The sequence below is a fragment of the Mastacembelus armatus genome, chromosome 6 (assembly GCF_900324485.2).
Source record: "Mastacembelus armatus chromosome 6, fMasArm1.2, whole genome shotgun sequence".
Taxonomy (NCBI): Eukaryota; Metazoa; Chordata; class Actinopteri; order Synbranchiformes; family Mastacembelidae; genus Mastacembelus; species Mastacembelus armatus.
In genome coordinates, this window is record NC_046638.1 from 16,422,660 (window position 1) to 16,439,933 (window position 17,274).

Here is a 17,274-nt window from a genome sequence, read left to right on the forward strand (position 1 = left end):
ATACTATAGTCCATTTCTTTCTGCTAATAGATCACTCTGAGTGTTACACATTGAACCTTCACTACACAAAATTTTGAAGTCTAGCGAGCTAAGTGAGCTGTTTCTCCATTACTCCAGTCTTTACCTGAGTGCCTCCCCTCATTGGCACCATAAAAGTTATACCCATGTCATCTAATGCTTGAAAAAAAGAAAATAAGTGAACTTTCCAAAATGGTACTAGTGAACATTTAGCTGGTATAGAGTCAGGAATTGGTGGAGACTAAAAACGAGCCAAAAGGAGAATGTTGGAATGATATTCAGGTGGTGACCAGAATTACTACATAGCAACTGTACACATTTGTTGAAATAACCCATAAGGTGGTAAGAGGACTTTTAAGAAAATATGGTGTAAAATAGACTATTAGGCCTTTTATTTATTACATGTGAATTGCGGTCTGTCTGTTTTATCCAATGGCAGGAAAATGCTTCGAGGGATACTTACCCTCCTCCTCATTACCGTCTTATTATCTCATCTTTGAATATTATCAACCCTTGAAGTACGAAATGAGTTGAATAAATATAAGTCCTCGTTCACCTAATAGGGTCTGTGTTTTTGTCTGCCCCTTCGCAGGGTGACTGGCCTTTAATGAATAAGTTTCCGCCGTTTTTTCAGAATTTACATTTATTATGAGGGTAATGGCTGCTGGCTGGCGGCAGTATGGGAAATGTGATTAGTGTGTGAGCTCTAATTAAGTCTGTGAAGCCTCACACACCGACATACAGGCTCGGGGAGCTGCACGCTCAGATACGCACATAGATGTAGAGGGAAGGCAAACGCTCGGTTTGCTCACACAGGCAGGAATTCATTATATAGATATTCACATGAATGCACACACTGGATGGACTGCACACACACACACACTCACGCGCGCACACACACACACACACACACACACACACACGGGATGTAATGTAAAGCGTGATGATGCAAGAACAAAATGATCTGCTCACTATATGCATCACTCACTCTCCTCTTTCGCTCACGCACACACACACGCGCGCGCACGCACATCAGTCTGTCTACTGCAGTGCCCAAAACGTCCTATCACACAATTACATCAAGGTTGAGAGCACGCACGCACGCCCACACGCACAGAGAGATAGACAGGGACGCTGACTCGGATGGATGCTGGCGGTGGCAGTGCGCCCCATGCGGCGGTGCAGCGCTGCTGCCATTCCAGCACCGGGGTTTAAAAAGCGGCGGGCGGAGAGCCGGGGCCACAGTGTGGGGCGTGTGGAACAAGAGACACAGAAAAGTTAGTAGCGGATTTTTTGGCGTCTGTCCTGCAGCAGCAACCATCGAGAGCATCATGGCAAACAAAGCACAGCAGCCTCCTCACCTGCACCTGGCCGAGGTCACCGCGTCCCAGTTCCTGGACATTTGGAAACATTTCGACTCTGACGGTAGGACATTTTTCCTTCCTGAAAGTTATTAAAAACTCAAAATACCATTGGACCAGATCGCTGCTGTCAAACGCAGCCGACTGAAGGACGGTTAACTATTCAGAGCCTACAGGGAAGCATGCACCAAATAAAAAAAAAAAAAAAATGCTATGCAGCCTAAAAATATCAAATACCTTTATCAAGCTTATAATTCTGGAAAATAATACCACGGCAAATTGTTATTGTTTTACTAAAACGATGATTTTGTTAATATGAAAATTATTCAGTATAGGATTCTGCAAACTCACTAACTTGTCTTGTGGTGATATTCTTCACCAGTCCTCCATCCTATAGTCAATGGGCTATATGAATAAATGAAGCGATTAAACTTTAACGTTAAGCAGAAATCAGAGCAGATATAACCTACTATAACTCCAAGCCTTTACAAGTCCGACGCTTTTCAAATTAATCTTTGATACAGACCGCACCGGACAAGACACTGGGGGATTATATTTTGAGTCTTGGAGCTGAATTTGATTTAGATATACAGATGGATCAAGCACAAGTTAAAGAAGTCAATTTACTAAGATATACATGCATATGAAGTGCAGGAGACATGAGCATTAGAGCGCAGTTGACTCTTTCTGAGCGCAGTGCGCCTCAAGAGCTGTCCTCTCATGAGGCATTTCGACATTGTCATTTTTTTTTAAATAGCCTAATGATGACATTTTATTTAAACGGATATTTTGCAATTCATTTGTCATTGAATTGGTGTTTTCTGTGAGTTAAGCAAACCTATAATCATTGACAACCTGGACGCACATTGGCTCTGAAAAATGCTCCTTGTAATGATCCATTTGTCAAGTGGTGCTGTTAATGCAGTGGAGATTTATAGCTCAAAATAACAGAACTGTTCAATGTGATGCTGATGTCTGTCAAGGCAACATTTATTCATTACCTTAACTCTTCCTGTAAGTTTGTTTTCATTCCTTTACAATGACTTTTATTTCAAGGAATTAACCAAATGTTAACCTAATCCTAACCTTAGCCCAGCCTTAAACCAATGATTTAAATTATTTACATGATAAACATGATGGTGACCAAATACCAGGAAGGCTGTGTCCCCACAGTGTGAGTAATACCAAGTGCACACACAAACACTCATATTTTTCCCCAGTCTCAATGTGGATCAGTGTCTTCTCTTCCTGCTTTGAGCATCTACTTGTCTCGATCAAAACTGTCAATTCACTCTTTCTCACTCTGCAAAGATCTGGGTGGGCATGTGTCTGTGTTGCAGTTTAGCAATAGGATGTAGGACAAGTCCCTTTTATTCTCAGCACATTTATGAAACATGCTGCTGACATGAGAGTCTGAAAAGTCTAGTTACAAGAATAATGAACACTCCCTCGAACCTATAAGAATTCTAATAAAACCTTTTCTAGATTCCCTGAGTTGCCTCAAATGTCCACAGTGGTCAATCTGAATAGAGAAACAATTTTTAAACACCCTTAGATTTTTATATCCATCTTCTACCCTTTATTGATGTGCTGAATTTGGTATAACCTGCACACAGTGTAACATCAGAGGCTTCATCTAGCGGGACGTACAAGCACAGTGCCCTTTTTTGTTATTAGGTATCAGACCCACTCCTCAAATTTTCAAAAATCATAAACCAGAAAGTGGATTCGACTGGGACATTTATGTGACAAGTAATTCCCAACTTGCTTGTTCACATAACTTTCTTGATGTTCTTGAGTGTGATGCACCTATTGTTTTTACACACACACTCCTGGGACTCCTTTGTTTTGACGCCTACACCCATGATGAAATATTGTGGTGATATTCCACCGAGAAATCAAGGTAGAATGAGGAGTTGGGTGGGGCTCAGCAGCTGGGCTCTGCAAACTTGTCATATCTGGTTTATGTTTTTCCTCTTATGGACCAGCTAGAGCATATGGAGACCAGCCTCACCCCACCCGGGTGATTAAGTCCTAATGATGAGGTATTTTATATATTGCGCTTTGCAACGAGCCACTTTGCAAATCAAATACAACCAACGTCCATCAACAGATTTGGTTACTGTATTCGATGTCTGCTCAGTGTCTTCTGGCTCACCAGAAAGGAGAGCTAATTTGTTTGCTCAGATTGAGTAAACATCTCTGAGTTGCAGATAAAAATACACAGGAGACGATGCACCCAGAGATGATGAAACCACATATTCCCCTGCCGGTCTAGGATCAAATCTCATCTGGATTGCATCTCCCGCAGCTCCTCCAATCTGTGTCCCTCTCATCTTTAGCTGCTGCGTGTCAGACCTTTTCAATTCCATCACTTCAAACCTGAAAAAGGATACTACAGTTTTTTTTTTGCTAATTATAGAGCATTTGCTGTGAATTATTTTATTTATTAAACTGGTTATGGAAATTCAGAATATTAAGCAAACTCCATGTCCTGAGTTGGCCCAACTGTGATCCCAACACAAAATATTTGAATAGACAGGGCTACACTCTACTTTGAAAGGCAAATGCACTCTATGTAGGCTTTAAATATGCACTTAGTTGGCATAGCTGCCCACTTTGAGAGTTTTCCTGCAGTTGAATTTTAGAATCAGAACTAGAAGAGTAAAAAGTCTTTATCTCCTGGGACTATAGTGGCGCAATCGCCCAAAGTGTGTGGATTTTGGCCAAAAGTGATTTTGTGGAACTTTTATCTTGCTTGTTGGCACTAGCTTTAAGTGCTTATGCAGAAGGACCAAAGTAAATGAAGGCAAGTTGGTAGGAATGCTCTCATTAGGACATATAAAACTACTTATTTGACATTCAAATGGAATGATCTGGAAGTTAGTGATGTCAGCCATGAAATGCATCCAGTAGCAGTGATTTCTATTTGTGATCTACACACTAATCTAGCATCATTGAAATTCAGAGTAACTGTAGAGTGTGTGTTCACTGGAAACTGGACTTGGGGCGGTATAGTGTAACATGGACACACTGCAATTAGGCCTCAGCACATTTAAAATCATATAGAAAAAAAACCTCTGGGGTACCTTAAGAACAACGTTGTGGTTTTAAAGGTTGTTTGTAACAAAAAGCACTTATCTGCATAAGCACAGTACAGCACGAACAGACGCTTCCCTTGTGGACAGATACAATAGGGTTTATGGATCCCTTAGCCACATTCATTGAATATACAGCAGAGCCCCAGCCCAATCTATTAATAAATCAATTTTTATTGTCATTTTATGCCATTTCCCCTGTAGTTAATCACATCTTACTCTGTTTAATTATCAAGCAGGCCATTTCTTTCCAGAGTGTTAAATGTCAATAAGACCCACTGGAGGGAGGCTCGATAGCAGCGAGGCATTTCACTGTCCCACTTATTGAAAGAGCATGGGACACATGCCCACACGCATACACAAAAATTCTAATGGATAGATCAAAGATGCTAAGATCTTGGTGGGATAGAAGAAGAGCTAGCTAGACGATGGCAGTGAGTAAGTTCGAGTAGAGAAGATGTAGATGTCGTAATAATCTTTGCTAGTGTTTAATGAGGCAGCTCTGCCTTCCAGGGTTTTATTGAAGCAGCTAGTCACGTTGTTTGAGGCAACCTGTCCGGCCATTCAGTGTGCTTGTTGCTAGAATATTAGCACAGGTTCACAGACCTCTTGGGTGAAGCGGGCATACTCCTTTGTCCTCTGAATAAGTATCCTACAGGCCAACAAAACACCAGGAATTAGGATAAAATAATATGGATAATATAGGAAGAAATCAATTTTATTGTCCCCAAGCCTAATTTGATATGACACTATCCCAAAATTGTGTTAGGTGTGTTCTGAAGACATATACTGTTTGACAAAGTGACACTTAATCTGACAAAATCTTTGATAGCAAACATTTTCTGGAAGATAGTGGGTATCTGAAAATGTATTCTGAAAATGATCCTTTCATTTTTGGCATTGCACTACTTTCTGTCAAAGTCAATGTTATCCATATTGATCTGTCAACTTCCCTGTTGAATAGAGCATTGATCACAGAGGAATAAAAGAAACTGCCTATGGATCATTACCATCAAAATCCTAGAAAAGCAATTTTCCATATATAGCCTCTCCTTGCATAAAACCCGGTGAACACAGTCTGCGAGTGGTGATTGGTTTGCATTGTGCCAGTCAGTAGTCTTATCAACTGAGCCAGAGGGGAAGGAAGGGAGTTATTGGTAAAAGGCTCATGTTTGAATCAATACTGGGGCTAAACCAAGGCAAGCTGGGATCTCATTGACATGGTGAAACTGTGATTACATCTGCACTTATGGGGCTTTTGCTTGTCAGTTATATGGAAAAAAAGTCCTTTGTGTTATGTTTTGATAATGTGGTGTTAAGATCTGTCTGTCACACAGGTAATGGCTACATCGAGGGGAAGGAACTGGAGAACTTCTTCAGGGAGCTGGAGACAGCCCGGAGAGGAGCAGGGGTGGTGAGTTCAAGGACTAATGATTAAACACCAATATATATGCACAGATCACCCAGAGTCCACTTGTATTGACTAAAAATGTTCTCTAGGACCCTTCAAACCCCATATTCAGAGAAAAGATGAAGGAATTCATGCAGAAGTTTGACAAGAACAAAGATGGACGAATTGAGATGTCAGAGGTAAGACATAAGATTTGCTTCAATCTTTGGAAAGCTGTGTTTGCTGTTGAAAAGAATAGTTTGGCATTTTGGGAAATGTATTTCTTTGCCTTCTTGTTGAGAGTTAGCTGAGAAGACTGATATAAATAATGCAAACATCAAATGTGAAACTACAGTCGATGGCTAGCTAGCTCAGCTTAACAGACTGGACACAGGTAGCTCAGTTCTGTTTACAGGTGACAAAACCTGCACCCCATTACCATTAAAACTCATGAAATAATATTTATATATATATAAATATATATATATAATTTGTTTGAGAGATATTTTATTACCTGAGAACACAGAGAGTTACGTTAGAAGTATCTCTTGGTTTCCAGTCTTCATTCTAAGCTATGCTCACCAGCTACTGGCTGTAGCTTCATATGCAATGACTGGATATAGGTGATATGAATCTTACACTGGTGTATTTACCAAAATGTCAAAATATTTCTTCACAGTTTGAAAGAGTATGAAATGTAAGTATGGTTTCATTTTCGTATAATAGAGTGGAGTTATTCTACTTTGGCCTCCACCATGCCTTACAGAAGATAAAATCTGTTTTCCATACAGTTTGTATGTCATGATTTCATTGAAGTGTGGCTCAGATCCAAAAATAACTCAAGAAAAGGTTTGTGTTTTCTGATCTCTACAGAGAGTGAGAATAGGCTGTTAAAAGAAAAGCTATTCAAACAATCCTTAGAATCTAAGGTATACAGTGAGAGGCTTCAGAGCCATGTTCAATACACCGATCAATTGCATGAACGCAGTCTTTATGACAGTCTTTATGCTCTGAGTATCGCTTTGTCTTAATTTGACCATTTTTGGAGCATTATTTGAAAAGACTAATAGAAGGAGGGATTCAGTAAGATCAATAATCTACCTCCAGCCTTGAAAAATCTACACATGGCTTTCAGGTTCAAGTGCTGTAGTGAAAATCCTATGTAAAGCTTTTGTCTGAACATCCGCAAAACTGAATTTTAAAAATAATCCCAATTTAGCCTTAGCCCAGCCACTGAGGTTGTGGTTCTCTATTATTTATGTCTGAGTTGCCCATTTAAGCGCTGCAGACAAAAAGCTCCCCAGTCTCCATCTCTTCTCTCTCAGCATTTCAAATCCACCATCTTGTGTTCTCACCACTCCCTTTTTTTTTTTGCCATTTCTCTCTCTAGCTGGCCCAGATTCTCCCAACTGAAGAGAACTTCTTGCTGTGCTTCAGACAGTTTGTCAGCTCCAGTTCTGAGTTCATGGCGGTAAGTGTGTCCACATTTGTTTGCGTTCATTAATTAAGGCATTATGATTCTAGGCATGTTTCAGTCTAGAATAATGAAATTAGCAAGAAACTTTGGTGCCCACAGTGGCTTTGTTGAAAAGCACTGTCTGTTTTACCAGATACCAGATATTAATCAACAGTCCTGTGCTTTTGACCCAGCTTATCTGAGCCTAACCAGGAACAGCACTTGGCATACAGACTAGAAGACAAAGATCTGCAGAGGGAACTTACTCAATACTCAAATAGTCTATGCAATACTTACTCTCAATAAGAATTATTGTCACTTTGTCAGTTTAGTTAACAAGCAAGCAGACATTCTTCTTTTAACAGCCAAGTAATGTGTTCAAGAAGCCTTTGTATATTAACATTTCTAAGTGTATTATTAATAAACTAACATCGGAGTAATGAAAAGCCTCCTGCAGAGCAAAATTGTTTTGAAAGGTACCAAAAAAATAATAATAATTTATTCCAAAACAAATACCTGCAGACAATAAGAAAATGGCACATTTCATGTTACATTTACTTGTGAAGAATGGAGCCAATTAGAAACCATGTGGGGAAGAGCCTGTCCTTGTCCCTAGACCCATAATGAAAAGGAATGATCAAATGAGAGAAGGAGGATAAATAAAATAGGTGTGGGAAGAGAGAATGATACAAAGGGTAAATGAGTCAAAGGAGGAACAGAGAGGACGTAAATGAAATGTCGATGAGAAGTTGAGAACATAAAAAAGAGAGGAGGATTAATCAGTCTTTGTTGAAGGGTGCACGGGAGGACGAAATGGGCAGAGAGGTTTTTAAAGGGTCAGAATGAGGAAGCAGAACCTTCTATTTTCAGAATCATGTATAATGGATACCACTACTGTAGCTCTGCAGAACCCAGAGGAGGAGAGGAGGAGCAGAGGGGGAGGAGAACAGAGGATGAGAGGAGAAGGGGGGAAGGCCATCCATCTTTGATAAGGAGCCCTTCTTTGGACAGGGACAGCTGCTAGATTAAAACATTCATTAAAATGACTTACTCTCCCTTCCTCATTTCTTTTCTGTGTCCTGTTGCCCTCTGCTCTGTATGTGGGCGAATTGGATTGTACTGAAAACGGTGTGATTACAGTGATGGGCCAGGCTTTTGTGGTCTTCTCCTCTGGAACGATTTCTACTCTGCACCAGACAAAAATCTAACTCTTAGCACAGTTGAAGAGAGCAGGAGTTCGATCAGCAAGGATTTATGTAGGGGCAGAAATGCAAATCACTCTGGAGAAAAGTGTCTTTGTACTCTGTGTGTCAGTGCTGAGGAAATGCTTCCAATCTTTCCTTTGTTGTGCTAATTCCTTTTAGGCATGGCGGCGATATGATACAGATCGCAGTGGCTACATTGAAGCAAATGAATTGAAGGTATGTTGTAAATATATATCATACTCAGTAATACATTAAGATCAAACTTTAAACAAGTACTGAAATACATTTATGTGTAATAGTTCATCTTCATGTAAAGGTAGGGATAAAATGCAATGCCTAACTTACAAATATTACAAAGACCCAGTCTTTATTCATATACTTACTGTGTCATATTTATTCTTATTTTTTCTTTTTCTTTTTCTCCCCACACACATTCCTATGCACAGTAACACACACAGACACACATGCTTCACTAACAGAGCACTTTCACTAAACTATCAGATAGTAATAGCTAAGAAACTAGCCACTTAAGTTGCTACATAAACCATACGCTCTGTCCTGTCTTGTAATCACATTTACATTTTATTTACATATATTCAAAACAAATGTAAAAGCCTTTCTTAGTGTTTCACATATCTGATTTATTTAAATGTAAAAGTGTAGACAAAATGTCTTAACTTGCATGTACATTTTTCTGTTTGTTTCATCACTACCTAGATGTTATGTTGTTTTGCACCAATAAAAAGAAAGGAAAGAAAGAGACAAAAATAATCCTCTACATTTTTTTTATGTTATGTTATGTTCGGTTAATCCCTTATTATTATACTATTTCTCAATCTTTGTTTAAAAGAGTAATTCACAAAGGGAAATTTGCTCATTTGTTTATTTGCCCAGAGTAAGATGAGAAACTTGATACCACTTAATTAATTAGCTTAGCTTATCAGTTAGCCTAGCTGTGCACAAAGAAGAAAATATGTAACAGAACATCCTTAATGCTAAGCTAAAAGACTGCTAATGTCGCTTCATATTTTAGCATAAAAACAGGACACTAGTATCAGTCTTCCTAAGGTGGGGACACCTATAGAAACCTATACAAAAATTGTATATTGTGTAATAAATTATGAATAGGGGCAGCATGGTGGTTGAGTGGTTAGGACTGTTGCCTCACAGAAAGAAGGTTGTGGGTTCGCAACCCAACCTTTCTGTGTGGAGTTTGCATGTTCTCCCTGTGCTTGTGTGGGTTTTCTCCTGTCCAGGGTGTACCCCTGCCTTTCACCCAAAGAGAGCTGGGATAGGCTCCAGCTGATCCCTGTGACCCTGGTTAAGGAATAAGTGGGTATAGAAAATGGATGGATATTATGAATAGGATTTGGTGACTGATTGGACTAAGTTGGACCTGGTCTACTCCAGTTTAGGTCAGTCAGTGCCGACAGATAAAATCCTTTAGTGTGTGGTTTGTAAATAAAGAAAAGGTAAAGATTCAAGAATGGTGAGCAAAGAGGATTACAGTGTGAAAGTGCATTGAAAAAGTGAAATGAAGGAAAAACAGATTGAACTGTGGAGACTGAGTACCTCCACAACATTAGCACATATCACAACAGGACAGGTAAATCTCCCTCTGGAGGCTATACACTCTGCATTATCTATGCCTCTCTAGCCAGACTCTGCACATTTTCCCCTCTTTTTCATCCTTTTCTGCTCCAACTTGTTTCAGTGAGTATTAACAGTTCGGGTTTCTTGTCATTCATGTATGTTTTGGTAGGAGGACACACAAGACTTGGCACGATCGCCCAAGATTTGCAAGATTACCGATTGCCAAAAGGTCTACTTGTTACAGGACAGGTGTTTAGTGTGTTGTCTACAGTCGTCAGTCAGGTGTAAAGTGCTCCTGCCTTACTGTCAAGGACGTAAAACTCTGTGCATGTTGGTGGTGTGGCTCCTCTGCTCTTTGCAGGGTTCATGAGTGTCCCTGCCCTTAGCTAAGTCTTGGCAAGAAAGCAAATAAGCATATTCCCAGAAATGGCAAACTAAGGCCCTTGTAAATTATGTAAAAGTATATTTATTTTCTTATCTGAGTACAGAGCCATTGCCAAATAAAGATAAGTTAGTAAGTTATTAGTTATTAGTTAACCCTCTAGAGAATACAGACCCGTCATTTATTGATGTACAGTTATATGTAAAGAGTGATCAATGGTAGGCTCCACAGGGTTAAAAGAAAAATAATCAACCATTTAACAGGTTTGTAACTGGGAAGCTTCAGTGCTTTGCCTTTTTTGATGCATGGGAGCATATGGGTGAGTAAAGTCAAGCAGCAGTTTTGACAGAGACAAGTTTAGTGGCTGCTCCACAGGAATTTCCCCACTGACCATAAGTTTTTATTTCAGGTGAGGATTCTCATGCCAGAAGCTTTATAAATATCATTCACGTCAACACCTCTTGAAAATGTTGTGCCAAACTATATTATATAAAGGGAAGTGCTCCCCATTGGGGGAGCTGAGCATTAACAGGGTCAGTGATTATGCGCCATGTACACATTAGACTGCTTGGGTTGTTATTGGGATCATATTTCTTCCAGCTGACCACGTGCAAATGAGTTACTCAGGTGTGGCCTTCTGAAAGCTTTGGAAAAATGCAGATGTGATTGCAGGCAGCAGACGTGTCTCACCATATGACTGTAAGCAGGCGCTGAAAAAATACCGTGTAAACAAACACTGAGAGCGTACTGCACAAGTGATGTGTAAGACTACTTTTGAGATACCTGTGTATTTAAATTTAAAAGACTTTGCTTTTACTGCACTATATTTACTGTACCTACTCTTTACTTTGCAGATTAAGATTTTACATGCATGTACTCATTAAAATACATCAAAGTCATATTTTTTACAAAAACATAAGAAACTGCTCTCCACAACTGCTCGACTGTCATTACTTTGACTTTGTATACTTAAATGGATGTTACTGCTGCTATTTGTTCAGAATTTTTTCTTAGTATCACTAAAATATGGCTCCTATTAGTTAAATAGTGGATTTGAGTACTCCCACTGATTATAGCATACCTCATTAAAGCTTGTGAATCTTGCTGTTATGTATTAGGTTGTATTGGTTAAATATGAAACGATGATTTCAAAAAAATTATACAATTTGCCACAGTATGAATATATTTTTTTTAAATCTATAATCTTTGATTGTTGAATTTCATGCCACATATTTATCCCCAACTATTAAATAAAGCCCCTATATGGTTGAAAACCTGCACTTTCTACTTTATGTGAACTCTAATCTAATCTAATCTAATCTAATCTATCAGAGCCACTTTTCTCTTTTATCTATGTGTGTGTCTGTCCTCACCTCAGGGCTTTCTGTCAGACCTGCTCGAGAAGGCTAACAGACACTATGATGATGAGAAGCTGCAAGAGTACACACAGACCATAGTAAGACGCTCTCACACACTCGCAACACACTCACAATCAAGAATGCCAGACATTTCGTACACACACTGTGTAACTGGATGTTTTAAATTCATTACAAAGTACTACTACTGTGTAAGTATCAGTAACAGTTTATTATTTGATCGGTTTCTTCAAGTAATTTAAAAAACTATAAATAGCTAAACTATATGTGACACAAAGTGTTTTCTAAATAAAATGTAGAATATTAGGGAAATCCTACAGAAACATTGCGAGCCATGTAGCCTTTAGGAAAAGTATACTGTATATACGTAGTGTCCATATGGCCTTGAGGACCACAGCGGCCTGTCGTGTTGGTGGCAACAGCATTATGCAGCTCAGTGGTCATGACACATCATGTCCTGCAGGTTGTGTGTTTGTAGCCCAGATGTGCTCACATCTGTGTCTTCCTGGAAGCCCCAAAGCTGACCTGACCTGGTTCGCTTCAGCAATTTCCTCAACATACTCATAGATAAACATGGTCATTATCGTTTCCTCACAGATTCATTACATCTACTATATGCCTAAAGCCATACATGGCAAACACTATAATTAAAGAACTACAGATTTTACATACTTGTCCAGCAATTGAAACAAGTTTTATGAACCTTTACTGGTCTTCTGTTAAACATCTAGAGCTGTGAAACAAATTATAGTTCTGTAATAAGAATATAAAACTCTTGGCTGCCCATTCGGTTATATTCATATCTGCCTTCATCTTGACAGCACGTCACAAAAAAAAAAATTCTATTTCTTTCTTTCTCTTCCTTTCCCTTCCTATCTCTGCTTTGCCTCTACTTTGTAGCTCAAGATGTTTGATCTGAATGGAGATGGAAAGTTGGGCCTCTCAGAGATGGCAAGGTAATGTGCAGTTTTACTTGCTGCTCTTTGCTGTATAAATGTTGAAACACATTGCCTGCTGATATTCATTCACTGTCAGCAGATTTGAATAATTTAGCAGCTATTGTGTCCGCTAATGAAGTCCTTCTTGCCCAAAGGCTCCTCCCTGTTCAGGAGAATTTCTTACTCAAATTCCAGGTAGGGAACAAATGTGGTCCACTAACAGCTCTTTTGTATATTAACAGTTATTGTTTATGAGTTAATACACGTTGTGGCATGTTTTTGAATATTTATGATCAGCTTTCGTTTTTTTTATTTATTTTTTTATTTGAGCCATGTCTCATTGTGAGGCCTGCTGTTTGTCAGTTTGTAGCCTCTGAAACTCAAATCCTGTTTTTACAGGGTGTCAAGTTGACCACTGAGCAGTTTGGTGCCATCTTCGCATATTATGACAAGGTACGTGACATTTTTGAAAGTGGTGATAAAGAACAATTGTTGACTGCTTTTCATGCACTCTCCAACACGCAGCTGTCTGTCTTAGGGAAAAGCCGGGATGTGCTTGTCCATGTATTCTGAGCTCAATTGGTATAATTGCTGGCCCGGATCATCTGAATGCCTAATCATATTTATATAAAGTAGAACCAGTAAAGTCAGCAACCACTAGAGCTACACTTATATCACAGGGCACAATTACACTCTCACCGGAGCTGCTGTTGTGATTACTACTATGACCCTGAGGAAGGACCAGGATGGTTTGTGTCCATAGAGTAGTTGCTGTAGTTGAAAACTAATTATCTATGATGGTGAGAGGATTCTAGGACATTTTACAAATACATTGTGAAATGAGGGTACAAAGGCAACAGAGCTTTAAAAACTAGACCAATTTCAATCAAGTTGTCCGGGTGACTCTGCATTGTTTGTTTTGGAGTTTGCCTTTTGTCAAAATCATAAATATACAAATGACTTGCTTTTATAACTAGTAAATTCCCATTTATACCTAGGGAAATCAGTTAGGTTTGGCACACCTGTCTCTTTGTAAACAGCTCAGGGTGGCAGAGCAGTGGTTCACTTAATGGCCATGTTTTCCGCATTAGCAGTAGATTGGTGGGGAGGGATGATGCGTAGTGATATGAAACAAGAGAGGGAACAGAGCTGGGTAACAGGGGAGAGCAGCACACTGTACACCTGCTAAGTCATATTTCTTGTTTATAACATCTTGAGATTTTCTGGGAGCCTGAAGAAACAGCTGTAATCTAGGCAGATATAAGAAGGCAAACTCAATCTGTGTATTGCAGAAATACACAATTTAGCTTGATGTGGCACAGCACCAGGACTCAGGCCGACTCAGTTGTTACCTCAGTTCTCATGTGCTCAAATCTTTCTCTATCCCCCCATTCTTAGTTAGTAATATATCTTTCATTATGTGTAAGTAAAGGTCAAATTTTCCTACTTTTTAATGTTGTTTTTATCCCAGGCATTAAGCCAGGTCATTAAATCGGACAAAATATACATAGAACTGCAATTGCTTTAAATTTGAATGGAATCCTAACACCTCCTAGGCTTTAACCTTAAAATTAAAGTTAGAAAGTCAAAGCAAGCAGCCCTTCACAGCAGTGTGGGGGCAGGGTGGGTTGTGTGCATGTTCATGTCTCGGGTTGGACTAAAGGCGTGTGCTCTCTCTAGCTCAGTTGCAGAGGACTGGGTTTGATGTTCTTATAAAGATGAGCCACTGCAGTCCATTCATGTATACAGTTGCTGCAAATGGAGCACTACCATTTGTGTGTGTAATTAGTTTCATCATTTTGTTATGAGCTTGGCCCCCACAGCTGCAAATCAGCCAGCTGCTGTCACTGGTGCTAAGCAACTGTGGGCTGAGCAGAGTGTGACCAGTCAGCTGAAGACTAACGTGGCTCACGGTGCTCACAGTACCACAGCCCCAAACTGTGTGGGGCTTTGAAAATGTCTAAAATGCAAGATGGAACACATAACTTAGACAAGCTGGCTGATCCCTAATGTTGATTTGCTTTCCACATAACTTTGCAGAGTTTTTTTTCACCCTTAAAAGGAAAATAAATATATATATTCTCAATATCTGGGACGCTTCAATCCAGCTTTGTAAACATCAATGAGCATATCCCAGAGTTTTAAAAAAAAATATTGGCATGCCACTCAGCTCTGAAGTCATCTTGATACCAAGCCTAAATGAACAGAACATGGTTTTCTGCCTCTTGCCAGCGGAAACATTTTTTAGGAACCAAACTCTAAACACTACTGTGAGACATAACTCATTAATTAGAGAAGTGGCTCCATATTGACTTTCACAGCTAAACCCCATTTACAGAGTTGTGAATGGGAAGTCTTTTTAAAATCACCATTCATGAATTGCCAGTTGGCTGGTACATTCACGATGGCTGCCATAAAATATTGAATGAAGTTGAGCAGCAGAATACCTCACAAAAATAAGTGGCTTGGAATCATACAAACATAACTGGTACACAGTGTTTAGAAGGAAATGCTTTTTTCAATGAATGAAAATGACAGGTGGAACAAGAGGATACTTATCCATGATCAGTAATTATTCTTTAATCTGCTCGCTACTTCCACTTTATTCCATTGATCTCATCTTTTCTTCCAGTCATCTCTGTCTGTCTGGTCTGGAGATAAAAATAAAATTTATAATATAACATTGTTTTCATTCATTCTTTTCTTTCAGGATGGGAATGGCTACATTGACGAGCAGGAGCTGGACGCTCTGCTACGAGACCTTTACCAGACAAACAAAAAGGTGAGACAAGGTCTTTGGTGAAGGTTTCTGGGTATTTTGTATAGAGGACAATTTAAAGGAACAAGTATCATGTTGGTATTGAACATCAGCAGGCACATGTCAGCAACACTATCTCTAGCTTGGTGGGCATGACTATCCTTTAATCTACTCAATGGATCTTATTAATAATATAATGTACTGAGTTGTAGATTTTCAGCTCAGTGCTTTAAGGATAATCACCAAACTGTCAGATCAACTAGTCACAGTGTCATTTTTAGCTTTTCTGGCCGTGCCCTCTGCACTCATACTATATAACTAACAACTAACTACTAACTACTATATAACTAACAAGTAATAACTAACTAACTGCAAGAACTTTGTTCTTACATCGGCACATCAGTCACTAGTTAACCTCCTCAGCTTTACTCGCTCCATGGTATCTCCCTGTTTTCCATTCAGGAGGTGGATTTGAAGAACCTGACAGGCTATAAGCAGAGCATCATGAGCCTGTCTGATGGAGGGAAGCTCTACCGTGGGGAGCTGGAAATCGTCCTCTGCAGGGAGCCAATTGTGTGACCTTCCTCTTTTCTTGTTGTTGCATATCATCATTTTCTCTGCCTTGCCCTGCCCTGCTTTCCCAAGACCACATCCACTTCCAGCTGCCTGGAAACATATACCAGGTGCATGTGCCGGACATCCCCTCTCCCCCATCTCTTTCCCATCCCTTTTCCTTAAAATGACAACAGAAGGAATGATAAGTGCACTACCAGTACACAACTTCTTTCTTAAGCCCTTATTTTCTGCAAGCTGACCTTTCAATCCTAACTACAACCTGTCTGAAACATAGCATTTCACCTTCTCAACTATCCCCCATGTCCTTTGCCATTTCTGGCCATCCCTGCCATGCAGTGCATGACTTGCAGTCTCCTAACCCAAACCCTAAACCTCTTATTTGACAGAAATTACCTTTTGGCCTGCTGATAGCTCCCTGAACCGTGATCCTGGCTTCATTGACCCCTCCAATTCCTCTTGCTATTAATTTGCATTAGATACGATATATAGTCCCACAAAACTGCAGACAGCTGTGTTGGAATTTATGTAATTTAGTCTGTGATGGAACTGATATTGATTTTCCACTTCTACTTGTCATTAAGACTTTGTATCCATCCATTAAAGCTTGTGTTTCATTGCCATGATATGGTTTTAATTTTCAATGTTTGTTTTTGGCTGATACTGTCAATTGAAAATATTAATAAAATGTCTTAAAAATGTTTTTGCCTTACACTCTGAATATTTTTGACTTCCGAGTGATGCAGTGCTATGTCATTCTCTCAGAGATGCATTTCCTGATTACTTTCCACATACCAACCTGACTTTAATGCTTCTTTACTATCGCACTGGTATGGAACTTGAGATTAAACTGCCTCTTTGCCTTCAGTACACCAAAACATAAAAAAGATTAATGATAGATGCAGTCCCACCAAGAACAATACAGTGTACAATTTAAAGCTATGGTAAAATAAGTATAGTGAGATACTAAGAATGGACTCAGCTAATGTTGGATGTCGGTGTTGGGCGACTTAACATCGGCAGCTACACGCTGTAATGCATTCTTTGCTAATGTATTGCTTAGTGTGCATTGGAGTGAAGAAGATAGAAATAATGGCTGTTTTACTGTAGCTCTGAGTAAGACAGC

General features: G+C 39.5%; 1 protein-coding gene across 1 annotated transcript; it reads left to right on the forward strand.

The window, feature by feature from the left end:
* The first annotated feature begins 1,274 nt into the window (after nt 1–1,274).
* calb2a (calbindin 2a) lies at nt 1,275–16,715 on the forward strand. Its single transcript, XM_026311696.1, has 11 exons — nt 1,275–1,443; nt 5,815–5,891; nt 5,978–6,067; nt 7,258–7,338; nt 8,688–8,744; nt 11,882–11,959; nt 12,780–12,835; nt 12,973–13,012; nt 13,217–13,270; nt 15,528–15,599; nt 16,038–16,715. The coding sequence occupies exons 1-11, from the start codon at nt 1,350–1,352 to the stop codon at nt 16,152–16,154; spliced, it is 816 nt and encodes a 271-aa protein (XP_026167481.1). The 5' UTR covers nt 1,275–1,349; the 3' UTR covers nt 16,155–16,715.
* The last annotated feature ends 559 nt before the right edge of the window (nt 16,716–17,274 follow it).

Bases quoted from the DNA above. Each gene is read 5' to 3' on its own strand.
- calb2a (XM_026311696.1), top strand. From the start codon at position 1,350: ATGGCAAACAAAGCACAGCAGCCTCCTCACCTGCACCTGGCCGAGGTC. The intron at 1,444-5,814 runs GTAGGACATTTT...TCTGTCACACAG, and splicing joins GAAACATTTCGACTCTGACG to GTAATGGCTACATCGAGGGG. The intron at 15,600-16,037 runs GTGAGACAAGGT...TTTTCCATTCAG, and splicing joins TTTACCAGACAAACAAAAAG to GAGGTGGATTTGAAGAACCT.